Genomic DNA, 25,772 nt, shown 5'->3' on the forward strand with positions numbered 1-25,772 from the left:
GTTCAAATCTTGGCTCTAGTTCTTAGCGGCTGTGTGGCTTGGACAAGTCACTTACCATTTCAGCCTCAGGCTCCCTGTCTATAAAATAAAGTCATGATTCCTGCCTTGCGGGGTTGTTGCTTTAGTGTGTGATGGGTCTAGCAGAGCACACAGTACAAAATTATCGCTTAAAAATAATTATTAAGGGACTTCCCTGGTGGCCCGGTGGCTAAGACTCCATGCTTCCAATGCATGGGGCTTGGGTTCCATCCCTGGTCAGGGAACTAGATCTCACATTCCACAACTAAAGATTCCACATGCCTCAACTGAGACCCAGTGCAGCCAAATACATCTTTTTCAAAATAAATATTAATAACAGCAGCTAATAATACTTCCTTAAGAGCTTCCTTTGTGCCAACTGCTGTGATAAGCTTTTTACATCAGTTATCAGTTTTGATTGTTGTTGGAAGGGAAAAGGGGCGGTCATCCCCAATTTCTAGGTTGAGTAGTGAGGGGAAAAAAATACCACCACAATCCCTGCCTTAGTGGATCCCACTGGTTTGTTAGCAAGAAGAAAGTCCCAAAAGAATGAAGATACAAAATAAAAGTGCTCTAGCGATGGTATCAGCACAGAGTCGCAGAAGGGGCAGGTGGTTTTGTTTGGGTGGAGAGAAGGGTGATTGGAAAAGGCATCGCCCGAGAGGTGGTTCACGGGGCCAGGTTGGCAGGTGCACGGTTCCTTTTGATTCCTTCCCTCTCCCATCTCCCCACCCCGACGTCCTCACTCTACCGGTACCTGTCTCTCATCCCCTGGATCACATTAGACAATGGCTGTGGTCCCCTTCTCCAATTGTCTCTGTCTTCTTAGTAACTAGCATTTCAGCACTTTTCACTATTTTATTTCACTCCTGCTGCAACTCCATTCAAAGGAAATAAAAAATATTCTTAAGGTTTGAAATGTTTAAGAAACACTGGTGATCCTTTGAGGACAGGGAGGGAATGGAATTTGTTATTTTCTGGGTCGGGGTGTGTGTGTTGCAATACAAGCACTCCCAGCTATTAGTGTGAGGTGATTCGGGTCATCTTGGGTGACTATATCAGACTTTGTAGGGAAATCTCTATAATTACCATAGCTGAGGCTGAAGGACAAAGCTATGATTAATCACAAGGCCCTGTATCATACTTTACAGCTTATCTTCATCCTGAACTAAACAGCTTCTATCCTTTAATCTCCATTAGACCGGCATTAAAAAAAAAAATTATTGGAAGTGAAAGTCACTCAGTTGTGTCCGATTCTTTGCGACCCTATACAATACAGTCCATGGAATTCTCCAGGTCAGAATACTGGAGTGGGTAGCCTTTCCCTTCTCCCGGGATCTTCCCAACCCAGGAATAGAACCCAGGTCTCCCACACTGCAGGCAGGTTCTTTACCAGCTAAGCCACAAGGGAAGCTCAAGAATACTGGAGTGGGTAGCCTATCCCTTCTCCAGCAGATCTTCCCAACCCAGAAATCGAACCAGGATCTCCTGCATTGCAGGCAGATTCTTTACCTACTGAGCTATCAGGGAAGCCCTAAATAAGAAGTGAGTGAAGTCAGTGAGTGAAAGTCGCTCAGTCGTGTCCAACTCTTTGCGACCCTGTAGACTATACAGTCCATGGAATTCTCCAGGCCAGAACACTGGAGTGGGTAGCCTTTCCCTTCTCCAGGGGATCTTCCCAACCCAGGGATCGAACCCAGGTCTCTCGCATTGCAGGTGGATTCTTTACCAACTGAGCTATCAGGGAAGCCTACCCTACACTAAAAAAAAGTATCTAAAGGAATCACCAGGTTATTACTCTAATCATCAGTGTCATTAGCAGCATCATAGTCCTGCCATTTATTGAGGGCCTTACCACAACCAGGGACTGTACTAAATGTCTCCAATGCGTTAGATCATTTGAGACCTAGGCAGTATTAGTCTTATTTTTGGAAATGGGGAAGGTGAGGTTTAGAAAGATGCATAAAGGTTAAATAAGCAAGGGAGCTGCCATAAATCCAAAATCCACATTTCTAGCCACTGTACTGGGCTTCCCTTGTAGCTCAGCTGGTAAAGAATCTGCCTTCAATGTGGGAGACCTGGGTTCAACCCCTGGGTTGGGAAGATCCCCTGGAAAAGGGAAAGGCTACCCACTCCAGTATTCTGGCCTGGAGAATTCCATGGACTGTAGAGTCCATGGGGTTGCAGAGAGTTGGACATGACACTTTACCGTGGCTTCTTTTTCGTCCGTTTACTCTGGAGCAGGCTTTCCAAAACGTCAGTGTATTCCCCATCCTTTTTTAACAGCTGCATAATATCCCTATGTGTGGTCATAGCATAATTTATTTAACCACTTCCCGTTGATAGATATGTAGCTCATTTTTTCATTTTTCCCTGTTTACAGACATGGTAACAGTGAAGGCAGGAGCCCCCCTTGCCCTCTCCCAGTTGTTCTGCCCCCACAGTCCCCCGTCCTGCTTAATGAGCTGCCGGGCTCATTGTTGCTCAGGCCTGGCCATCACCTCTCTCTGCCACTCATCTTCAGATCTCAAAAAAAGCATCTGCCTGACCCTCAAGCCTGTTCCCAGGGTCAGTCCCCACCTAACTCCACTCTCCTGCCATAGACTCCCTCCCGGGGTATTATAAAGCTTTAGCGAAATGAAGAATCACCACTTCAAAGAAAATTAAAAACAAAACCACTAAAAACCCTGCAAAAGTCTGCTCTCAGAGCAGTGGCTTTCACCCGGGGTGATTTTGCACCCCCACCCTATTCCCCAGGAGACATTTCTGGTTGTCACAACAAGGGAGATGCTGGTGGCATCTAGTGGGCAGGGGTCAAGGGTACTGCTAAACAGCCTGTGTTCACAGAGCGGCCCCCACATCAGAGAAGTATCTGGTTAAAATGTCTGTAGTTCAAAGGTTGAGAAACTGCTCTTCAGGTCTCCAGAGACAGAGTGTGCAAATAAGCACCATTCCAGAGGTCTGAGGTCAGTAAAGCCTAGAACTAAAGACTGAGAACTCAGTCTAGGCCATTGCTTCCTCCCTTCGTAGATGGAAGAACTGCAGCTGAAAGAGGCCTGTAGCACAGCTGCAGAGTCTTCTGTGTGTTCAGTCTTTTGCATCCTTTATCTCATCTGGGTACAGATGAACAGCCCCATTTTCCAGATGTGGAGACTGAGGCTTAGAGAGGGGAAGTAATGCAGATGTAAGGTTATCCCACATCTGTCTTCTTTGACACCCCCTTGGAAGCAAAACTGTTATGCAAGTCGTCTCCTTCACACAGGCTCATGGGTCCAGCCCCAGGTGTGGAAATACTCTCCTGGTTGGGAGTGGGTAGTCTAATGGGTGTGGGATTTCCAGGAAACTAATTGCCCACAGTTCCACCCAACCCCAAACAGGGGAAACGACCAACCCTGAGAACAGGAGGGGAAGGCCCAGCTTACTCTCAGCTACAGGGTGGGAAGTGCTTTCTTTCTTCACCTACAAAAGAAAAGAATCAAGGTTTTCTAAGCTCTAAATGGAAGCTCTTGGCTCAGAAGAATGAAGGCACCTTGTGGTGCCTCCTAACCCCCATGGTCCTAAATCCCTTCCAGCAAACTCTAATTCCAATGCCACCTGGCCCTATGGGAACCCATCCCCTCCCTGCATTAGAAACCCTTAACTCCTTCCTATTGCTCTTGAGACAAAGACCGAGAACCTCAGCATGGTCTGAATCAGGCCGTGGAAGCACCTCCCTCCATCCCTGCTGTGAGTCCTGTCTCTCCTGTCTGCAGCTGTCTGATCCTCCCACCAGCCCTGGCTTCTTAGACTTCAGATCTCAGCTCCCATATCCTGAGCAGCCAGATGAGGTCGGATGCCCATTTTACTCTCCCCTTACTCACTGCAAGGCTGTGATTTGATTCATGTCTTTCCCCGCTACCAGCCTGTAGATTCTCTGAATCCACCTTGTTGACCATTGTACCTCAACAGCTGGCACAAAGGAGGGTCCCCCTCATCCTCGTGTGCCCATACAGAGAGCAGCGTGTAGGGGTGGTGGGACATGCAGGGGCTTAGGGAGAGTTGTTCAGGCCTCTCTTTCCTTGGGGTCTAGGGCCAGGCTGGAGAAGGAGAGGGACCGGGCCAGGGTGATAGGGAGCACCGGGGAGGTGGCCCAGGACACGCAGAGAGAACGACGTGTCTTCCAGTTGCACATGTGTGAGGTAAGGGGGCCCCAGGGTGAGTCCGGCCCCAGGGTGAGGGTGGGATAGGATGTGTCTTCCAGTCTACATCCCTGAACCCTCAGGGGCCCAGTCACAGTCTCAGCCGAGGTCCTTGCCAGATGGCCCTTGAGATGTCACCCAGGTTCAGTCCCGGCCAGGAAGATTAGCTGGGGATGAAGACAGCAGCCTCTTGTCCCCAGAATTCCGTCTTGCTCACTTCACACACTTTGCCCTGCCCTCTCCCCAGTATCTGCTGAAAGCCGGGGAGAGCCAGATGAAGCAAGGTCCTGATTTCCTGCAGAGCCTCATCAAATTCTTCCATGCTCAGCACAAGTAGGTTCCCCTAATGTCCCACCCGTATCCCCACAGTCTCTTGCCCCTTTAACCCTTCAGGCAACCCAGAACAGGGTCATCTCCAGTGTCTGGCAGACCCTCAAAGTTTCTATGTGTGAATGTATGTCATTGGTAACGCTTTTTGCAGCTGCTCTTTATTGAATGTTCATCAGGTATCAGGCACTAAGTACTTACACAACCCCCTTGAGCAGCTACTGATATTCCCATTTTACAGATGCAAAAACTGAGGCTCAGATTTACTAAGATCACATAGCTAGAAAACAGGATCTGGACCATCAAACTGTACCACCCCCCAGGTGCCCTGGGATCTTTAGAGCACCTTCTCTCATACTTCATCTCTCATTTTCATCTCTCTCTCTCTCTCTCTCTCTGGTCCCGTGCTTGGCCTCAAACTCAGCTTTTTCCAAGATGGCTTGAAGGCAGCTCAGAGCCTGTCTCCCTTCATCGAGAAGCTGGCAGTCTCGGTACACACAGTAAGTCAGGCTTCACCCCTGAGCGTGTGGTTAAGCCCCCTGTCCTCCTGGGAACATCTGTGGCTGTGGAAGAGCTGGCTCCTGCCGAGACAGCGAGGCTGCTGCCCTGCTGCTCTGGGCATGAGCTCCGTGCCTGGCACAACTGCCAGCTGATAACTGGGTCCTGCCCTTCATCCCATAGCTGCGTCAAGCCCAGGAGGAGGAGCTACAGAAGCTGACCCAGCTCCGGGACTCCCTCCGAGGGACACTGCAGCTCGAGAGCAGAGAGGTCAGCCCCCAAATCATCCCCAAACAAGTGCCCACCCCCTCCCAGGCCCACCCTGGAGGGAGGGAGAGAAAGGAAGACCCCACAGGGTCCCCTTGAAAAGGTCTCCCTGAGCGAGACCCCTGCAGAACGGGGCTCTTTGCCCCACATGCCCTGAGGTCTCCTTCACGTGTCCAAGCAACAGGAGAGTCTGAGCCGGAAGAACTCGGGAGGTGGCTACAGCATCCACCAGCACCAAGGCAACAAGCAGTTTGGGACAGAGAAGGTTGGCTTCTTGTATAAGAAAAGTGACGGGTAAGTGACTCAGAGAGCTCGAGTAACTTGCCCGAAGCCACACAGACGTAAATGATAGGGTTGAAGGAGGCGCCTGAAGGGCTAGTTCCTATTATTTGTTGAGGGTTCCAGGGCCCTCCATGCTGCAGTGCAAAACCACCAGAATCCTGGGCTCATGAACTCTGCTGAACGTTGCAGTTCTTAATGGAAAGAAGGAGAACAGCAGCGCCAAACACTTTTTGGGCAGTCTCCATGGCCCCACTCTTAACCGTTGTAATATACTGAATATGCCTGGACATGAAAATGTTGGCTGTGCCTTGTTCCCTCATGTGAAAAACAAAAATCAGGCTGTAAATGCAAAAGCCTTTATGGGATCCATTCATTAATTTTTTTTTTTTTTACTAACTAATCAGTTTTTATCAGAGAAAAATAACTTGGTTAAACCAATTAATATTTACCTCTTATAGGAAAAGTGTTAAGTAGCTTTGACTATGGATTTGCTCATTTTATTTCGCATGCTAAGTTGCTTCAGTCGTGTCCAACTCTTTGCAATCCTGTGGACTGTAGCCCGCCTGGCTCCTCTGTCCATGGACTTCTCCAGGCCAGAATACGGGAGTCATGCTCCCCTGCAGGGGACTTCCTGACCCAGGGATTGAACCTGCGTCTCATATCTCCTGTATTGGCAGGCGGGTTCTTTAACACTAGTGCCACCTGGAAAGTCCATCTTATTTTGGGAGTCTCGGTGTTTATCTTGCTTGGTCTTTAATCACAATTCATCTCTCATGGTCAAGAGCCTATTCCTTCTCTCAGACTAGGAGCTCCCTAAGGTTGCGAGCTGTGTCTCTTCCATCAGACCGGAAGCTCTCAGAGGACCAAGGTCACATGGTCCCCTTTAGAATAAAGACTCTCAGAGAGTGGGTCTGTTTCCTCATCTGATTGGGAGCTTTCTAAGGGCAGGACTGTGCCTCCTTCATCGGAAGGGAGCCAGGGAGTTAGGAGTATAGGGGTCGGAGTCAGGGGACAGAAAAGGTAAAGAAGTGGGACTGGAGGTCATACAGGTGGGGTCGGAGACCTGGTCTAGGACCTTGTTCACCAACATGTTCACACCTAGTGTGAGCCCTGGGTGATGGTCTTTCTATCCCTCTGGGCCCTAGAATTCGAAGAGTCTGGCAGAAAAGGAAGTGTGGAGTCAAGTATGGCTGCCTGACCATCTCACACAGCACGGTGAGGCCTGGAGGATGGGGATCTCAGGGCATGATGGGTCCTCTCCTCCTGGTGTTCAGAACAGACAGGTGGCAAGCCCTCCCTCTAAGATGCAAACCTGGATCCAGGGAGCTGGAGACCCTCCGCAGGAGGAAGGATGGGCTCCAAAGCCCCCAAGCTGGTCTTGGCCCAGCCTCCACATCCTTGAGGTGCTGGGAGAGGGGAGACATTAACTGGAACACGATTATTATGCCCATTTAACACATTGGGAAACTGAGGCCTAAGAGTTTGGGAGGCCCAGAGGGTAACTGTACATCCTCCATCTGCAACTTCCCACAGATAAACCGGCCCCCAGTGAAGCTGACCCTGCTGACATGCCAAGTAAGGCCAAACCCCGAGGAGAAAAAGTGCTTTGACCTGGTGACCCGTGAGTAGTCCCTGCCCCCTACACCTCAACTGGCCAAGGCTTCTCTAAGAGACCAGTCAGTCCTGGGAGGCTCCAATTAGGGGGTCTGTGTCCAATTCCACAAGTGAAAGTTGCTCAGTTGTGTCCAACTCTTTGTGACCCTAGAATTCTCCAGACCAGAATACTGGAGTGGATAGCCTTTCCCTTCTCTAGGGGATCTTCCCAACCCAGGGATCGAACCCAGGTCTCCCGCATTGCGGGCAGATTCTTTACCAGCTGAGCCACAAGGGAATTCCATGAATACTGAGTGGGGGTAGCCTATCCCTTTTCCAGGGGATCTTCCGGACCCAGGAATCGAACCAGGTCTCCTGCACTGCAGGTGGATTTTTTTTTACTGCTGAGCTTCCGGGGAAGCCCCAAGTGTTTATCAAATAGCCTACTACAGGCATACAACTCTTTAAGCCCTGGACAGGCTATTTAAAAGCTTCACTCTATATCACATTAAAGATTAAAATGCACCCACATGCATGCGTGCGTGCTTAGTCCCTAAATTGTTTTCTGACCGCATGGATTGTAGCCCACCAGGCCCTCTGTCCGTGGGATTTCCCAGACAAGAATACTGGAGGGGGTTGTCATTTCCTTCTCCAGGGGATCTTCCCCACCCAGGGATCGAACCTTCATCTCCTGCATCGGCAGGCAGTTCTTTACCACTGAGCCACCAGGGAAGCCCAAAATATATTCACGCACCACTCTGAATATGATTATTTCTGTAAAATATATTTAAATGGATTTGGGTAATTTGGCTTTCAAAATTATTATTACTTAAAAATGTTCCATTTTCATCATTTGGAGTCTTTGGTGACAGGCATCTCATGGGGGCCAGCACAGGCTGAGAAAGCCCTAGATCTGGTCCTTGGGGAGCTCTGCCTGGCAGGGGTGTAATGTGGAGACCCAGGACTACAAGGGGATGGGAAGTGTCCAGAAGAGCGGTGCAGATAGAGCCCCCTCAGAGATTAGAGGACAGAAGTCCTACCCTGCCATGGGGGAATCAGGAAAGGCTGCTGGGAGGAGAGAGCTCTAGAGTCTGACCTTGAAGAACCCAGAACGTCAAGTCTAGGGAAGGACATTTCGGGAGACAGGACCTGGTGTGGCGAAAGGCATGGAAACAGGAGGGTGGGCCCACCAGTTTAGCCAGGGTGCAGGGTTCACATAGGAGCAGTGGGAGATGAAGCCTGGGAATTTCTCTTTTTTTATTTATTGTTTTTATTTGGCTTAGGTCTTAGTTGCAGCATGTGGGATCTAGTTCCCTGACCAGGGATCGAATCTGGGCTTCCTGCATTGGGAGTGTGGATTTTTAGCCACTGGGTCACCAGGGAAGTCCCTGGGAATACCTCTTAAAGATTTGGACCTTCTTTCCTGGAAGGAGGGAGCCACAGGAGACCTTGGAGCAGTGAAATGGCGTGATTAGGGCAGAACCTCGGGCCCAACCATCTGGCAGCTGGTGCAGGCGGGTGGGGGCGCGGGGACAGGGACAGGCCAGGAAGACCAGAAGGGAGGCTGTGGACCTGGGGCTGAGTGGGAAGGTGGTTGTAGGTTCAGAGGATACTCTGCTTGTGGGCTGAGGGGGGTCTTGTGCCCTGGGAAACGGCACCTGACCCTGGAAGCTGGTTCACACAGAGGGGCCTTCTTGGAATTGGACTTTGGAGACTGCTGAGAAACTGCCCCCTCTGCTGGCCACTGTCATCACCCTCCCCTGGTAGCCTAACCAAGCCTGGCCCCACAGGGACAAAAGCTCCCTCTGGACTCAGCACTTGGGATGACATCTTCTCGGGCCCAGGGAGGTAAGGCCAGCAGGATCCCTGTGGCCCAGACAACCTCTCCTTTCCCCACAGACAACAGGACGTACCACTTCCAGGCGGAGGACGAACATGAGTGTGAGGCGTGAGTGCCCCCTGAAGTCCAGCCAAGGGGTGGGGGTGAGGGGGGCAGCCTCCGGCCTGATACAGAAGCACCACCCCCCCAATCACCGGCGGCGTCATCCCCACGCTGTGGCTCGCCCGGCTCCGCAGGTGGGTGTCAGTGCTGCAGAACAGCAAGGACGAAGCCTTGAGCAGTGCCTTCCTCGGGGAGCCCGGCAGCGGCCCGGGGCCCTGGGGGGCCGCCGGGCTGGACGGGGAGCCCCAGGACCTGACCAAACTGCTCATCGCCGAGGTCAAGAGCAGGCCCGGGAATGGCCAGTGCTGCGACTGCGGGGCTGCAGGTGCGGCGGGGCGAGGAGAAGCGGGTGGAAGTGGAGGGGCGGGGCCCACGCCTCTGAGGCACGAGTGCCTCTATTTTGCAGACCCCACCTGGCTCAGCACCAACCTGGGCGTGCTCACCTGCATCCAGTGCTCGGGCGTCCACCGCGAGCTGGGCGTGCGCTTCTCACGCATGCAGTCCCTTACCTTGGACCTGCTGGGCCCCTCGGAGTTGTTGGTGAGGGCGGGGTGGGGCGGGGCCAGACGGGGTTTGGGGCGTGGCCTGGTTAGGGGGCGGGGCTTGGGCCGGTTGGTTCAGCTCCGCTGGAGCTTGTGGGGTTGGGTGAGGCCCGGCCGATTTGGGGCCAGGACCCAGACAAGCCCGAAAGACGATGGTCAGGAGCGGGGCCTGGACCAGGAGGGAGCCTGAGGGGCGGGACCTCTGGGGGCTCAGTCCTCCAGGGGTGGGTGTTATCCTAAGCTCCGGGTCTCAACCCCATCACTTTCCCGCGAACCCAGCTGGCCCTGAACATCGGAAACACTCGCTTCAATGAGGTCATGGAGGCCCAGCTGCCCTCGCACGGCGGCCCTAAGCCCTCCGCTGAGAGTGACATGTAAGGAGATTCTCAGATGGGGGCGGATGCCGGCCGGGGAAATTCTGCTTCCCCAGAGCCCAGGGAGAAGCCTGGGGAAAGAGGAGGCTTCGGTCTGGAAGAGTCCAGGACATGTGGGATGGTCTCAAGGGTCAACTGGGTGGAAACAGTCCTTGCTCTGACATCCCGCGGTTATTTTTGGCAGGAGCGCCCGCAGGGACTATATTGTGGCCAAGTATGTGGAACACAGGTTTGCCCGGAGGTCCACCCCTGAGCCTCAGAGACTCTGTACAGCCATTTGCAACCGGGATCTCCTGTCTGTGCTGGAGGCCTTCGCTAATGGGCAGGACTTTGGACAGCCACTGCCAGGGCCCGAGGGGCAGGTGAGAACCTTCTCCAAGGACCACTTACAACCCAGACACAATTAGCACACCCTGTCCTCCTCCAGGACTGGCTATTATTACTGCCCCCTGCCCCCACCTCTGTGTGTGTATGTGTGTGTTAGTCACTCAGTCGTGTCCGACTCTTTGCAACTCAAGCCCACCAGGCTTCTCTGTCCATGGAATTCTCTAGGCCAGAATACTGGAGTGAGCTGCCATTCCCTTCTCCAGGGGATCTTCCCGACTCAGGGATCAAACCCAGCTCTCCTGGCTTGGCAGGTGGATTCTTTACCATCTGAGCCACCAGAGAAGCCTGTGCCCCACCTCTGACATCTGCTCAAACCCTACCATCAGAGGGGTAAATGGGAGAGCGCAGCTTCAGTCAGGCAATCTTAAGGCCAGATCCTGGCTCTGTCTTCCTAGCTGTGTGCTCCTGAGCAGGTTACTTAACTTCTCTGAGTCTTTTTTCCCTCATCTGTAAAACAGGTTAATGATAGCACCCACAGGGTTGAGGTGAGAATTAAGTCATGTATGAAAGGGCCTGGTGCATAATATATGCAATAAATGTTAGAATCTTTTCTTTTCTTTTTTTCTTGAAAAGCTTTAGAAATGGGTAGGAGTGATGAGATCAGAGCAGGGGAAGACCATCACATTGGTGATTCTAGTAACAAATATCATGTGAGCTGGGAAGGAAAGGATAACACAGACTTTTGAAAGATTAAATGGACACTAATTGGGCATCAGTAATTGGGTGCCTTGTCTTTGAGCCTTCTGCCTGATATCTTGGTGGAGCTGTCCAGGGGCCAGGGTGGGTGCAGCACTTAGACAGGATAAGAATTTGGAGCAACTTACATGCAAATGATAACTGAAAGCTCAAGGTTATTTGTGGTCTTGGGGGTCATGAAAAGGAGGAGCAGAGAGAGGAGTGCAGAGCCAAGAACCAAGTTTGGGAAACACCTTCTCCTGGGGGAGGAGGAGGCAGAACCACTGAAGGAAGGAGTGAAGGAATGGCCTTGTACCCCGCTCTGAAACCTGAGGTTTCCCCGTTCAGTCTCCTCTCACCGGGGTTCTGGCACTCTCATATCTGGAGGTGTCAGGGGGCAGCAAGCGTTCAAGAGGGTAATGTTGTGGGGGCAGGTGAACTGGGGGAAACTCAGAGGTGTGGACGTGTATTCAGGCACCTGGAGAGCTCGCCCTGCACCTGGCTGTCAGAGTCGCCAACCAGGCCTCCCTGCCCCTGGTGGATTTCATCATCCAAAATGGGTGAGAACCTTCCTGCCCGCCTGCCCACCTCCTCACGCTCCCCTTTCCTTCCTCTTCTCCCCGTCTCCTCCCTCCTTTCCTCTCCCTCTTTTGCCCCTGACTCTGACCCCCTCACCTGTCTGTTCCCTTCCTACCTCCCTACATCCCTGACCCCCCGACACCCGCAGTGGTCACCTGGATGCCAAAGCTGCTGATGGGAACAGCGCCCTCCACTGCGCTGCCTTCTATAACCAGCTCGACTGCCTCAAGCTGCTGCTGAAAGGGAGAGCCTCAGTGGCCACAGGTGGGGCTCGACAACTCCTCCATCAACCCCCCATTCCTGGCTACCCCTCGTGGCGGACTTCCTGCCTTATTCCCAGACACAGAGCACTTGGAGAGTCCAAGCACTGCAAATGGACTTTGCAGACAGACTTGGGTTCTTACCCTGGCTTGCTTCTGACCGCCTTTGTGATGTTGGAGTTTGTCTGTTCATCTCTTGAACCTCAGCTTCTTCATCTGTAGAATGGGCATGCAATCACTGACCTAGTAGACCTGCTAAAAGGATAAAATAAAATGTTTCTGAAAGTACCTAGTCAAGTAAACATTTAACTAAATCTGAATAATAGTGCTTAGAATAGCTACAATTGACTGTTTAATGTGCACCTGATAATGTGCCAGGTTTTCTATGTCCATTAACTTAATCCTTACAACAACCTCATCAGTAGTTAGTATCATACTCACTTTATAGGTGAGACAGTTAAGGCACAGAGAGGTTGAGTCACTTGTCCATGGTCACACAGCCATGAGGTAGCAGAGCCAAGATTAAAACCTAGACAGTTTTGATTCCAAGACTCATCTTAACCTCTATGTTATAATGCCTCTTTGACCCTAACCATGACCGCTGTCTTTATCCCTCCCAGTGAATGAGGCAGGAGAGACAGCTCTGGACATAGCCAGGAGGAAGCAGCACAAGGAGTGTGAGAACCTGGTGAGATCTAGGGAAGGAGAGGGAGTCCCGACCCCTCGTCTCTCTCCACCGAGCCCTTGGCCTTCTGAACTACAAAGGCTTTGTGTTTGGCAGCTGGAGCAGGCCCAGGCTGGGACCCTCACCTTCCCCTTGCACTTGGACTACGCCTGGGGAATTTCCACAGAGCCTGGCTCCGACAGTGAGGAGGATGAGGAAGAGAAGGTGCGTCCCAGCCTCTCGGGTCTCCAGACAGCCCAAGGGAAGAGTCAGATGGGCCCTGAGGTGAGGAGGGGTGGGGCTGAGCACGGGGAACCAAGGCCATCTTTCCTATCACCATTTTGCCCCAGCAGCGCTGTGCACTGAAGCCCCCAGCCCAGGCCCGCTGGACCAGTGGGAGGCTGGACATCAGCAACAAGACCTATGAGACCATCACCAGCCTGGGACCAGCTGCCCCTAAGAGCCAGAGTGAGGATTGCCCCCCACCTTTGCCGGTCAAAAACCTTTCTCGGACCATGGCCCAAGGGCGTGTGGGACATGCCAGTGGAGGTATGGTTGGTTGCCCAGAAAAATTCTCTCATGCCATTCATTGAGGGCCTGCTATGTGCTGGGGGACTGAGCTAAGAGCGTTGTGTTAGTCCATGTTATCCTCACCGTCACCTGGCAGGTAGGGGTTATCATCTGCCCCTTATAGGTAAAGGCAGAGAGATGTTAAGTAACATGCCCAAGATCCCACAGCTAAACCCTGATGTGGGCTTCAAACCCAGGTATGTCTTATTCCAGATTCCTCAGTGCTTCACTTAAATAAGAGAGGGAAGAATGTTTTGAGCATCCACTGTATCTCAAGTCCCTTGGGGTCTACTGACACGCAGTCTAGAGAGGGAGATAAAAACTGGAGGCTAGCTCATTATAGGAGAAGGCAGTGGCAACCCACTCCAGTACTCTTGCCTGGCAAATCCCATGGACGGAGGAGCCTGGTGGGCTGCAGCCATGGGGTCGCTACGAGTCGGACACGACTGAGCAACTTCACTTTTACTTTTCACTTTCATGCATTGGAGAAGGCAATGGCAAACCCACTCCAGTGTTCTTGCCTGGAGAATCCCAGGGACAGGGGGGCCTGGTGGGCTGCCGTCTCTGGGGTCGCACAGAGTCGGACACGACTGAAGCGACTTAGCAGCAGCAGCAGCAGCAGCAGCTCATTATAATATAAGGCATAGTGTGACATAGGACATAAATCCCAAAAGGAAAGAAGCAAGCTTTGCTGACTATTTCTCCAGCACCTAGCACAGTGCCTGGCTGTTGTCAAGAACTCTTGGTTGAATGAATGAACAAGCTTGTTCTGGGAACTCAGGAGAGGAAGGGAGCTGACCCTGTTAGGATTGGTGTGGGGGTTAGGAAGGCTTCTTGGAGGGGGCAGCATCAGAGCTGAGCCTGAAGGATGAGCAGGAGAGTCCAGATTGAGGAGAGGGTGTGAGCAGAAGCAAAACAGTGAACAGTGTGAGCCATGAGACTGAAGCATGATGGGGAAGAGTTAAGTGCTGGAGAGGTAGGTGGCGGGGTGGGGAATTGGGAGAGAACCATGATAGGTCCCCAAGGTCAAAAGTTCCTTTGCATAAGTGATGAAGACAGGCTTTATCACTTCTGATTTCAGATCGTTCTGAAATTCCCAGCCTGAGCTCAGAGTCCCTTGGGGCCTCTGAGAACCTGAGCAGCCCAGCCTCCTCCTCCTCCAGCCTCACAAGCCCTGTGGAACCTGGGGGTCCCAATGAAACCCTACCCAGCTCTGAAGAGGGCCCCTGCGAGCCCCAAGGCCCCTCCCGCCCCAGCCTGACATCTGGAATCTCCCCTGCAGAGATGTATCCCCCAGTGAGGTTCAGGTTGGTCAAAGCCCGGCTATGCAACATAGCCAAGTCTCCAGACGTCTCTGAGCCTTCATTTACTTCCCCACCTCTAAAGGGTGCCTGCCTGAAGCCTGAGATGCCTCCTAGCTCTGAGGCCCGTGAACGATGTGGAAATGCTAGACCTTAAGTGGAGGGCGACTGGACCTCTTCCCCCTTCACACATCTGCTCCTGAGTCTGGGGCTCAGGCTGGAAGAGCGAAGGCCTTGTCCCACCTGTGTACTTGTTCTGGGGTTTCACAGTGGGGTCTTCACTCTGTCCCCACCTCCAACCCAGGATTCAGTCTTGCCTTCCTTGCAGACCCTTTCAGTTTGGAGTTTGGGGAATAGACATGAGGAAATTTCCAGTGCGGAGGTCAGTTCCAGGCCTCTGAGGCCTGTGATGGACTCGGCCTGGGGGCCTCATGGACTGTCTACCCAGCCATCCCAAGCCCCCAGCCTCGCTCTCTCCCTGAGCCTTTTCCCCCAACTTCAAGGGGCTCTCTGGGCACGGGGGTCACGTTAGCCTTTCCCTGTCTTCCAGCTCCGAGAGCACGCGCTCCTATCGGCGAGGGGGCGGAGCCTGGAAGAGTGTCGCTCAGCCCGGCAGCCTGTACCCGGAAGGAACGTGATGGTAGGACATGCGGTTTGCAGGATGGTGACAGGGTGCCTGGGCTTCCCAAGTGACGAAGTGCCAAAGAATTCACCTGCCAATGCAGGAGACATGGGTTCAATCCCTGGGTTGGAAAGATTCCTGGGAGTAGGAAATGGCAACCCACTCCAGTATTCTTGCCTGGAGAATTCCAGGGACAGAGGAGCCTGGTGGACTACAGTCCATGGGGTTGCAGAGAGTTGGACACGACTGAGCGACTGAGCAGGCATGCATGCACAACAGGGTGCTTGGGAGGCAGAGTTGGTCAAGAGTGAGTGTATTCGGGCAGGAGATCTCTCTCCAGCACTGGGGGGCAGCCTTCGTCTGGCCAGTCCCTTTCCTCATGGTCCTCCTCCCTGCTGCAGCCCTTGACGGGTGCAGCTGGGGAGAGCGGTGGCCTTGAGAGACGGCAGAGGTGGCAAGGCCCAAGTTCTGGCTGCTCCCCTGGGGAGGATAAGCAAAGCAGTGTCAGCCAGCCTGATCACTGAGAAGGGGTGCTGCTTCCCTGCAGACGAGGTAGGATTAGGGTGGCTAATTAGGTGGCTGATTAGGATTAGGATTAGGGTAGGATTATGGTACCAGCCCTTGGTTTGCCGGACTCTCCCCTTGCACAGGAGTCTCCTGGAATCTGCTGAAACTTCTAGGCATTCAGGGATGTGCTATCATCTTCTTGCCGTGATAGCACAGCAGGAGCTGTCATCCCTAATCCAGCTTCTCCCTGCTGAATTAGAGTCTCGAACAATCATACATCTTTAGATGAGGAGCCTTGGGGTGGGCAGAGGACAGAGGCAAGCATGCCGAGAAGGAAGCCACCTCTGTTCCTGGTTCCCCTGGGGATTCACCAGGGATGGCATCAGTTGTCTGTGTTGAGAGTAAGGGATGGGAGGAACTGGGTCTCTCTGGGGAATCGTCATCCTCAGTCCACCAAAGGCAGGCACCAGTCACGAATGTGTGTCTATGGCCACCATCGTGCATTACCCGCTTGATGCTCGTTGTTGAGATGTGAGAATAAGGACCTGCTTTGGTGTGTGGAGGTCTTGGAGAAGTGGTGTTTCACTTCTTCAAGCCTCAGTTTCATTCTCTAAAATTGGGTATTTCATTCATGATAATTTCATTTACCTACAACAGAACTGTTTGAAACTGAGTGAGATAAACAGCTGGGATATAATAAGTGCTTGTGTGCGTGCCAAGTCACTTCAGTCGTGTCGGACTCTTTGTGACTCTATGGACTGTAGCCTGCCAGGCTCCTCTGTCTGTGGGATTCTCCAGTCAAGAATAATGGAGTGGGTTGCCCTTCCCAGTGCTTAGAAGATATCAATTTTCATCCTTTCCTCCCCAGGTCGGCTTCCCTGAAGGAGACGGCTCGAGGACTGGGGTTCTCCTGCCGAGCTCTGTGCAGCTTTTGCAGGACTGGCTCCTTGCTGGCCCTTGCATGCCTGAACCACCCTTGTGCTGAAGCCCAGCATTAAGAGCTAGGACTTCAGTTCACCAGACAGGAGCTGAGGTGCTCATGCCCTGGGGTCTTGCTCTTTCTGTCCCTTGTGCCTCTGTGGCTGGCCTTCCTCCTTGCTGTGAGCCCCTGCCCCTGCCAGGAACACTGGGCCCTCTGTGTTAGGGCCGACGGTGGTTTGTTTTCCTCTATCTCATACCTGCCAGGGACAAGGGAACCCTATTGTCTGGACCCTAGTGCTCCTGACTTAGCTCCAGCTGCAGAACCCTAAATCTTTCATCAGAGCAGGACTATGTTTCTTCCATCAGTCTGGGGGACTTTAGCTCACATTCATCATTCTATAGGCCAGGGATTCTGCCAGACTAGGGACTGTCTTCTCAGTCATTCATTAGCCTAGTATTCTTTGACTGAGTTCTGGCTCTTTGTCCATTCCTGAGCCAGGCACTGCAGAGGCCACAGGAATAAGATACAGGTCCTGCAGCTGAGGTCCCTTTCCCAGCAGCTGGTCCCAAGAGTTAGGCTTGGGAATGGGCAGGGCCGTTCCAGAGGATGCTTCTGGGCTCAGGGGCAGACTGACGATCAGCTGGCTTACACCCGAATGGTATTCCAGTTGTCTGCCGCCTGCATCCATCCTGGTTGGTCAATGCCCATGCTGTACTGGCTGTTAAATAAATATTCTAAATATCACTCCTTCTGAGGGACAGCACAGCCTTGCTGTGGACCTCTGCTAGATCCCCAGCAAGGAGGTAGGGTAGGGCTCACCCCCGATTTGCCTACTCTCCTTGATTTAGCCAGAAGGAAAGGCGTGGTCTAGGATGATTATCATCGTTTCTCTCCTGTTTCTCTCAGTCAGCTCAGGAGCCTTCCAGTCTTGGGGGAAGCAAAGGGCCAAGAAAGGAGAAAGGAGAGTGATAGAAATGGAGGGTGGAGACTTAAAGGTTCTGCTTCCTAGCATCAGAAATCCCACCATCGCTTTCAGGCCCATACTGGAAAACAGATACACCTACACCATCATCAGTCTCTAACACATCAGTTCTGTGGGCGCTGGGCGCTGGGCACTGGGCCCTGGCAGGGTGGACCGGGATGAGCGAGGGCGGCTGGAAGATGCCAGTGGCCAACACAGCAGCCTGGCCAGGGAGGCTGGGCTGTTTACCTTGGAGACCCGGCCAGTCTGTGATCCCACAGGAGCAGGGTTGTCTTCAGAGCCCCCAGTGACTGGTTTTATTCATCTCAGATCTGTTATTATTTCACTCATCTCTAATAAAGGATTTTTTGGAGTAAATTTCAGTGGTATCATTTATGTGCTCTCAAGAGCCATAGGGAAGGGGAGAGATTCTTAGGGCTTGGAATTCTTGCTCTAGACTTGGAAAAGGGACAGCCTGGTGCAGAGCAGTAGATGGTGACCAGAGTGATTCTCCCCCCAAGGCCATATGGCAAGGCAGAGAAATCTTTTACTGTTCCCGACTGGAAGGTGATGCTGGCATCTAGTGGCTAGCGTTCAGGGCTGCTGCTTAACATCCTTCAGTTCACAGGCCAGCCCATCAAAATAATGAATTTCCAAAATGTTAATAGTGCTGAGGCTGGGAAAACACGGTGTGAGGGAGAGCACTGGCCTGGGAGTCTGGAGACCTGCAGTGTAGCTCTGCTTCAGTCCCTGCTTCGACTTCATCTCCCCTGAGACAAAGATTGGAGAGGGTAGTTTATTTGTGAGATCGTCCTAGGAAGCACAACGAGGGAGCAGGGAAACAGAAAGTCAAAAAACAGCGAAGGAGGAACTTCCCTGATGGGCCGGTGGTCAAGAATCTGCCATCCAAGGCAGGGGATGCGGATTCCACCCTGGTCGCGGAGCTAAGATGCCACGTGCTGCAGGGCAACTAGGCATGCACGCTACAACTCCTGAGCCCGTGTGCTCCAGAGCCCACACGCAACTAGAGAGAAGAGACTCCAGAGAAGCCCGCGCGCCCCAACGAAGATCCCACATGCTACAACTACGACACGGTGCAGCTAAAGAAAGAAATATTTTAAATACATTTACCTATTTATTTGGCTGCCTTGGGTCTTAGTTGTGGCATGTGGGATTGAGTTCCCTGATCAGGGATCAAACCCTGGCCCCCTGCATTGGGAACACAGAGTTTTAGCCACCGGACCACCAGGGAAGTCCCCTAAATAAACACATATTTTTAAAAAGAAGGAAAAGAGCAGTAAAGGGTGTGTTAATGAGTTACCACCGTGAGAAAAGAAGGGAACTTCTGACAGATTGTATTAATTAGAACATGCCTTCAAGTTGTCCCATGGAGACTGAAGGACTGGTGTATTTACCCCCAACTCTAGTCTCTCACTGGTTCAGGGGTCCTTTCTAGGAGTGCCAGTTCTTAATTCTCAACTTCCTGGCTGCTCTGAAGCCTTCAGTCAGATGCAGGAAGCTGTCAGAGATGTGTTTAGGAACCTGATGCAAAGAACTGACTCATTTGAAAAGACTGATGCTGGGAAAGGTTGAAGGCAGGAGGAGAAGGGGATGACAGAGGACAAGATGCTTGGCTGGCATCATTGACTCAATGGACATGAGTTTGAGTAAACTCTGGGAGTTGGTGATGGACAGGGAGGCCTTGGGGTCAGTCCATGGGGTCGCCAAGACACAACTGAGTGAACTGAACTGACCTGACCTCCACGGTGGATGGGTAGGCAGAGGGGAGGTAGTGGGTACTAACTGGTAACGGTTAAGCAGTGCAATCGTAGTCCTCACTGGGTCTCAATCTTCCCATCTGTACAAAGAAAGGGTAGGACTTGATGTTTTCTTAGCGTCCATTCAAGCCCTGATGAAGGTCTTGGCTTCTTTTGATGTCAGTTAATTCACAGTGGGAGTTGGGTGGAGATTTGAGAAAACTCAAATCTGCTTTTTTAAAAAGACCAGTCGTAAGTAATTGCAGACAGCTGTCTCTTCAACCCAGAGGGACATGCTTGGGTTGATAAACCCTGAAAGTGGCTCATAGTGTTTTTTATGATCAGGCCGCTCCCCCTCTGCACACACCTCTCACCTCTGTGCTGTGGCCACAGCAGTTTCTCAGTTCCTTTAACCCTGACAGGCCAAACACTCTCCTTTTCATAAGTTTTGCACATTTGGAATTCCAGCAGAATTGATTTGTACCTCTCGGGATGTTCAAGGCTAAACGTGCATGGCACCTAGTAGGCGCTCAGTAAATACACGTATGAATGAATGTTTCTTGTTCTCTCTCTCTCTTTTTTCTTTAGTATTTATCTATTTGGCTGTGCTGGGTCCAGTATTCTTGCCTGGAGAATTCCATGGACAGAGGAGCCTGGTGGGCTACAGTCCATGGAGTCACAAAGAGTTGGGTCTTAGTGGTGGCACTCAGGATCTTTGATCTTCATTTCACCATGGGGGATTTGTTTACTTGTGGCATGTGGGATCTAGCTCCCTGACCAGAGATCGAACCTGGACGCCCTACATTGGGAGCACAGAGTCTTAGCCACTGGACCACCGGGGAAGTCCCTCTTCTCTTATTGCAAAACTCTCCTCCTCCGACCCACCAACTCCCACTGAGTACATCCGCCCAAAGTTTAAACGTCATTTCTTCAGAGAACATGACATGCCACATGGTATAAAACCCCTCAGATATGTCTGTAAAGTATCCTCTACTTCCTGACCCTCACCCTAGTTGTGATAACACAGAAGTGATGGTGTCCACATTTGTTTTAAGGTTTTTCTTACCCAGATACTGCCTCAAGCTTGCTGGGACTAGATCTATTTTGTTCGTTGCTTGGACATTCAGTGTGTATCTGTTGAATGAATGAAAAACCCACCCCTTCCTACCTTGGTCCCAGGTCACACAGCAGCAGTTAGAAGTTTTAGCCCAATTTTAGAAATGGAGACCTGATTGATTGGGAAAAAAGTTTTTTTATTTGGGTTTTAGTAGCTCTGTAGTCCTGGAGAAGTGCATGAACTGTGTTCTGCAGGACTTCAAAATGGGGCAGGCGTATAAAGGAGAAAATGGCAAAGTTATAGTCAGTTACATGAGCTATTTATCAGGAATTACAATTGCAGCTGGCCAGAAGTAAAGGTGCTTATGAAGTAAAGATTGGTTGCGATCCAAAATGGTTGCATAATTACAAGGGGAGACCTTGAGACAAAAAGGTTTGCAGCTGGCAGGTATTGTTCTGAGCACTCTGGTGATGTTCTTGGAGCTGGTACAGCTCAAAGAGAGCTTAAGGGTTTTGTTTAATCTTTTTTTTTTTTTTTCTATTTGGCCGCACAGTACATGGCATATGAGATTTTAGTTCCCCAACCAAGGATCGAACCCATGTCCCCTACAGTGGAAGCAGAGTCTGAACTACTGGACTGCCAGGCAAGTCCTGAAAGTTCAAGTGTTGAATGGTGCAGAGATGTGTCTGATACCAGATCCTCAATGGCCACCCGACTCCATATGCCTGAACTGTGATCATGTATTTTAATTTCAGTTTGTCATCAGAAGCCAGATGAGTCCACTCAGTCATCCATTCTCTGAGGTTCTTTCAGGAAAGTCTGGAGATTTCCCTTGAACACCCCCAGCTACAACTCCCCACACCCCACACACTGTGAACCATTTTCCCTGATTCCCCTCCAGGCCCATAAACACCCTCACACACACACACTGCACACACGCAAAGATCATTTTCTATCAATTAAACTCACTCCTTTAGGAAGGGATGTGGGTCAGCTAGGGGCACTGGAAGGGTCCTTCCGCAGGAACACAGACGTGTGCACAGCTGTGGGGGCACAATTTTGTTTCCAGACCCAATCTCCTTGGGGAGGCAGCGTGCAGATCCTGAAGGGCACTCATGCATCTGGATCCAAAGTTCTCAAAGTCGGGCGCACTTAGGGATCTCCCAAGCCCTCATCCTCACTAGAGTGCAGTCGTGGGACCAGAAATGCAAAACCTCGCTTTAACAAACAAAACTGAAGGCCACGGTGGGCCTGGATACACGCGTATGTGCGCAGGCCGTGTGCGCCAATGAGTGAGCACGGAGATGGGACAGAACTGGATTTCACGATCGTGCAAAAATAAGGGGATTCGAGTATACCAAATTGCCTCCACCTGGGCATCGGCGCGAAGTAGGTGCGCCGGGTTTGAGCTGCAAAGGTTGCAGAGAGGAGCCCTCCTCGGCTCGACGGCCGCCCCCACTCGCCGGAGCGCCCTCCTTCCCGAATCTTCCTTCCGCTCCAGGCCCCCCACCCCGCCCCTCCAGGACCGGCCGGGCTCTCGCAGGCTTGTCCCTCTCCCGGGGAGGCCGGGCTGGCGGGCGCGGGCAATCTTTGCCCGGGCGAGTCCTTGAAGTCTATATTTAGTGCACGCCGCCCCTCCCCCACGTCGGGAGGCCCGCGGCCGAGGGGTGGGGGGAGCCCCGCCCCCGCCGGGCGTGTGTGTCGGGTGTGTTTGGGGCCCGAGCGGCTGGCGCGCCCTCTGCCTTTTTACGCCTCCGGCACCCCCCGCAGCCCGGCTGCGGCCCCTGCGCCCCTAGCCCCGCCGGGCGTCGCGGGCCAACATGGGCCAGGAAGAGGAGCTGCTAAGGATCGCCAAGAAGCTGGAGAAGATGGTGGCCAGGAAGAAGACGGTGAGGCTGCAGAGTTCGGGCTGCAACCCCCGCTCCCCACTCCGGGGCAGGCGCGGGGCGTGCGAGCCCCGAGGAGTCCCGGGGGCGCGTGCTGGCCCGGCGCCCGGGAGGCGCGCGCGGGACTCGGGGACCCGAGGGAGGCGCGGCTGGGGCTGGGATCCGCGCCCCGGGGGGGAAGACTGGCATCTCAGGGTGGGCGTGTGCGTGGCCCCGGGGCGCCGGGGGTGAGGTGGGGGGGGTGGTGTTGTGGGAGCACCGAGCTAGCCCCCGAAGACCCGAAGGCTTCTTGTGCACGTCCGTCTGGACCTGCAGGGTTGGGGGCCCTCGGGTAGGTCGTGCGGGGCCCGGGAAAGAATGGGAGACAGGAGCTGGAAAAGGACTTTCGGAACCCCTGGACTCTGCGTGTGCAAAAGCCCGGGGGGAGCTTTGGCGACCGCGGAACGGGAGACCCGGAGATAAGGGTGGAAAGAACTCCTGGGTGACCCGAGAAGTGGGAAGAAACTTGAGCTGATGAGGGGTGCTGAGCAGTGTGTACCCCCGCACCCCGGGAGTGGAGCTGACCCAAAAAGAGCCAAGGGCCTGGGTTCCCGCAACCGCACGGCTAGAGGCTCCAGGAGCTGTTGGCCACTCTCGCTTTCCTTGGCCGCGGGGTGGGGCCCGGGCCCCGGGCGGGGGCCTAACAGGTGTCGGGCAGCCGCTGCGCCCACGGGGCCCGCCGGGAGGGGGAAACGGGGACCGGCTGGCGGCCAGGGCTGGGGGCGGGGGCGGCGGCGGCGGCGGCGGGGACAGCGGAGCCGGGAGGTTGAGAAGAATCAGGACTGGGAGCCCTACCTGCGGATCCCTGAGCGCTCAGTGCCTGGCTTGAAGTTAATATTTGATCCTTCCGTGATCTTTGCCTCAAGTTGGCTGCCGCTGGATTCCTAGCCAAGCAAACTTGGCCTTGGGATAGGGAGGGCTGGTACTCACCCAGAGTGGGGTGAGAGGGGAGGGTAGCCTGGGAGGGTAGCCTGGCAGGCAGTCCCCCCTCCCTTTCGACCCTGTCCCAGAACCCTCTTCCTTCTGCCATCCAGGGGCACATGTGGAAGCAGGACTTGAATATCCAACACACTCTGTAATCCTAGAAGCTCAGGAAAGGGCTGGACCCTAAGGGTGCCTTTAGAGCAGGGACAAGGGAGGGATTGCTGGACCCATGGGGTGACAGGGAGCCCTCAAGTAAGACATGGGCAGTATTGAGTTGGTGTCCATCTGAAGACCAGAGCCTCAGTTTCTTCATCTGTGAGATGAGATGACCTACCCCCTGGGAAGGATTGTCAATGGATTTTTTTTGTCTCTGCTGGTGATGGTGAAGGTGGAAGAGATGTGAAACCCTTAGGATGATCTGGGCTGGCACTTGGGAAGGCTCAGAGAGTGACACGTGCTTTTGCTCAGCCAGAGGAAATGCAGAAACCTGCAGATTTTAAGGAGTCTCCATTCCAGGATGCTCCAAAGTCAGTGAAACTGAGCCTCAGGTCATGGGACTCAGCTGGGCGAGGCAAACCCCAGCCTGGGTCTCTTGAACCAGATTCCACCTCAATCAGACAAGTTGTCCCAGCCCTGCCGGTTGCTGACCCACGACTTCGGCCAGGAGATTCTAGGCCTCTTGGTGAGAGAGCAGGAGTGGGAAGCTTAGGAGACCTGAGACAAGGCAGAGTGGCTGAGGAGGAAGGGACCTGCCCTGGCCTCCCCTCACTCCTTTTATGGCTCTAGACCCACCACTCTGCTTTCTCTCTCTAGCCCTGGATTTCTTCTTCTGTGAAATGGGAAGAAGAAATAGTGTCCTTTGGCAAGGAGTCCTGTGTAAGTACCCAGAGCTCTCTCCAGGAAAGATGCAAGTCTGGCCACAGGGTCCCTGGAACACAGAGCCGGTCTGCAGCCACGTCTGCGCCTGGGTTCTTGGCAGCATCTGGGTGGGCACAGAGCTCTGGGCATGTAACCTAGAAAGGTGGGGCCTGCTCTGGGAGCCAAAGTGGGCCCGCCCAGTGGTGGTTAGGGGGAGGACACACTTCCTGTAAGAAGACGGATCTTCCACGTTGCAGCTCAGGCCCGGGATTTACTGCCAATTACTGAAGTCCCAGCAACTTAGGGCTTTTGTCAGATGCTGAAAGCGCATATCTTCTGTACCAGCCTCAGACATACAGCAAAATGCCGCACGATCACACACAGACATAGCTACATGCAGCCACACACCGTATGGTTAAATGAGCAGCTGTGAACATAAATAACTGCACGACAGATGTGCTTACTGACCCTGACACGACCGACACACTGACCATTATATTTTCAGAAAAAGACACGAAGACAACTGTACACATGTTTAAATGTGTGCGTGTGCACCATAAGCTGTGCCCCGACGTGCAAAGCTATAAACGTAGCAAACAGCTGCACTTACGTGTCCAGACGGGTTGCGACATAGACGTCATCCCACAAAGACAAATAGACACATTATATTGGGTTGGCCAAAAAGTTCGTGCGGGCTTCCATGACAGCTTTTTTGGAAAAACCTGAATGAACTTTTCCATCAGCCCAGTCCTCTGAGCGGCATACACACAGCAGCTCCCCACCTGAGCTGGAGATTCTGCTGGCTGCACGTCCCGTACGTGCATGCCAAAAGACGTGCCTGGCAACATTTGCCCACGGCATTGTGAGTCCAGTACAGCCGGCGCACACGGCTGTTCTCCGACATGAACCAGTTATATATGCAGTGTGACCTACACAGGCACACACCCAGTGGTGAGCTGGGACTGGTTTAATGCTGGTTGTTGAACTTTCAGCATTGTTGTTAAATACAGCAATTGTTTTTAACATTAAATTATATGCTTACAATTAAATTATGTTAAAAACAAATGTCATAAATACTCCAGAGTCATCAGTTCAGTTCAGTTCAGTCGCTCAGTCATGTCCGACTCTTTGCGACCCCATGAATCGCAGCACGCCAGGCCTCCCTGTCCATCACCAACTCACTGAGACTCACGTCCATCGAGTCAGTGATGCCATCCAGCCATCTCATCCTCTGTCGTCCCCTTCTCCTCCTGCTCCCAATCCCTCCCAGCATCAGAGTCTTTTCCAATGAGTCAACTCTTTGCATGAGGTGGCCAAAGTACTGGAGTTTCAGCTTTAGCATCATTCCTTCCAAAGAAATCCCAGGGCTGATCTCCTTCAGAATGGACTGGTTGGATCTCCTTGCAGTCCAAGGGACTCTCTCAAGAGTCTTCTCCAACATCACAGTTCAAAAGCATCAATTCTTCAGCACTCAGCCTTCTTCACAGTCCAACTCTCACATCCATACATGACCACAGGAAAAACCATAGCCTTGACTAGACAGACCTTTGTTGGCAAAGTAATGTTTCTGCTTTTGAGTATGCTATCTAGGTTGGTCATAACTTTCCTTCCAAGGAGTAAGCATCTTTTAATTTCATGGCTGCAGTCACCATCTGCAGTGATTTTGGAGCCCCCCAAGATAAAGTCTGACACTGTTTCCACTGTTTCCCCATCTATTTCCCATGAAGTGATGGGACTGAATGCCATGATCTTCGTTTTCTGAATGTTGAGCTTTAAGCCAAC

General features: G+C 52.6%; 2 protein-coding genes across 5 annotated transcripts in view; both read left to right on the top strand.

The window, feature by feature from the left end:
- ASAP3 (ArfGAP with SH3 domain, ankyrin repeat and PH domain 3) overlaps window positions 1-17,847 on the top strand; it is a 51,314-nt gene extending 33,467 nt beyond the window's left edge. The window contains 21 exon segments of the mRNA XM_019981579.2: window positions 4,088-4,196; window positions 4,444-4,529; window positions 4,948-5,023; window positions 5,205-5,291; window positions 5,473-5,582; window positions 6,716-6,785; window positions 7,104-7,191; window positions 9,063-9,111; window positions 9,240-9,430; window positions 9,512-9,645; window positions 9,927-10,021; window positions 10,206-10,383; window positions 11,558-11,643; window positions 11,811-11,926; window positions 12,543-12,610; window positions 12,704-12,811; window positions 12,940-13,135; window positions 14,238-14,463; window positions 15,008-15,036; window positions 15,039-15,097; window positions 16,455-17,847. Of these exon segments, the coding sequence (XP_019837138.2) occupies window positions 4,088-4,196; window positions 4,444-4,529; window positions 4,948-5,023; window positions 5,205-5,291; window positions 5,473-5,582; window positions 6,716-6,785; window positions 7,104-7,191; window positions 9,063-9,111; window positions 9,240-9,430; window positions 9,512-9,645; window positions 9,927-10,021; window positions 10,206-10,383; window positions 11,558-11,643; window positions 11,811-11,926; window positions 12,543-12,610; window positions 12,704-12,811; window positions 12,940-13,135; window positions 14,238-14,463; window positions 15,008-15,036; window positions 15,039-15,097; window positions 16,455-16,571 (2,278 nt within the window). The 3' untranslated portion in view covers window positions 16,572-17,847.
- Window positions 17,848-21,947: 4,100 nt separating this feature from the next.
- TCEA3 (transcription elongation factor A3) overlaps window positions 21,948-25,772 on the top strand; it is a 52,096-nt gene continuing 48,271 nt past the window's right edge. For 2 of the 4 annotated variants that reach the window (XM_070776830.1, XM_070776826.1), the window contains exons 1-2: window positions 21,948-22,172; window positions 23,946-24,008. In XM_070776830.1, coding sequence (XP_070632931.1) covers window positions 22,104-22,172; window positions 23,946-24,008 — 132 coding nt within the window. In that variant the 5' untranslated portion in view covers window positions 21,948-22,103. The remainder of the gene's footprint in view (window positions 22,173-23,945; window positions 24,009-25,772) is intronic. The other 2 variants (XM_070776825.1, XM_070776833.1) reach the window with 2 other exon arrangements.

Source organism: Bos indicus, chromosome 2 (assembly GCF_029378745.1).
Source record: "Bos indicus isolate NIAB-ARS_2022 breed Sahiwal x Tharparkar chromosome 2, NIAB-ARS_B.indTharparkar_mat_pri_1.0, whole genome shotgun sequence".
Lineage (NCBI taxonomy): Eukaryota > Metazoa > Chordata > Mammalia > Artiodactyla > Bovidae > Bos > Bos indicus.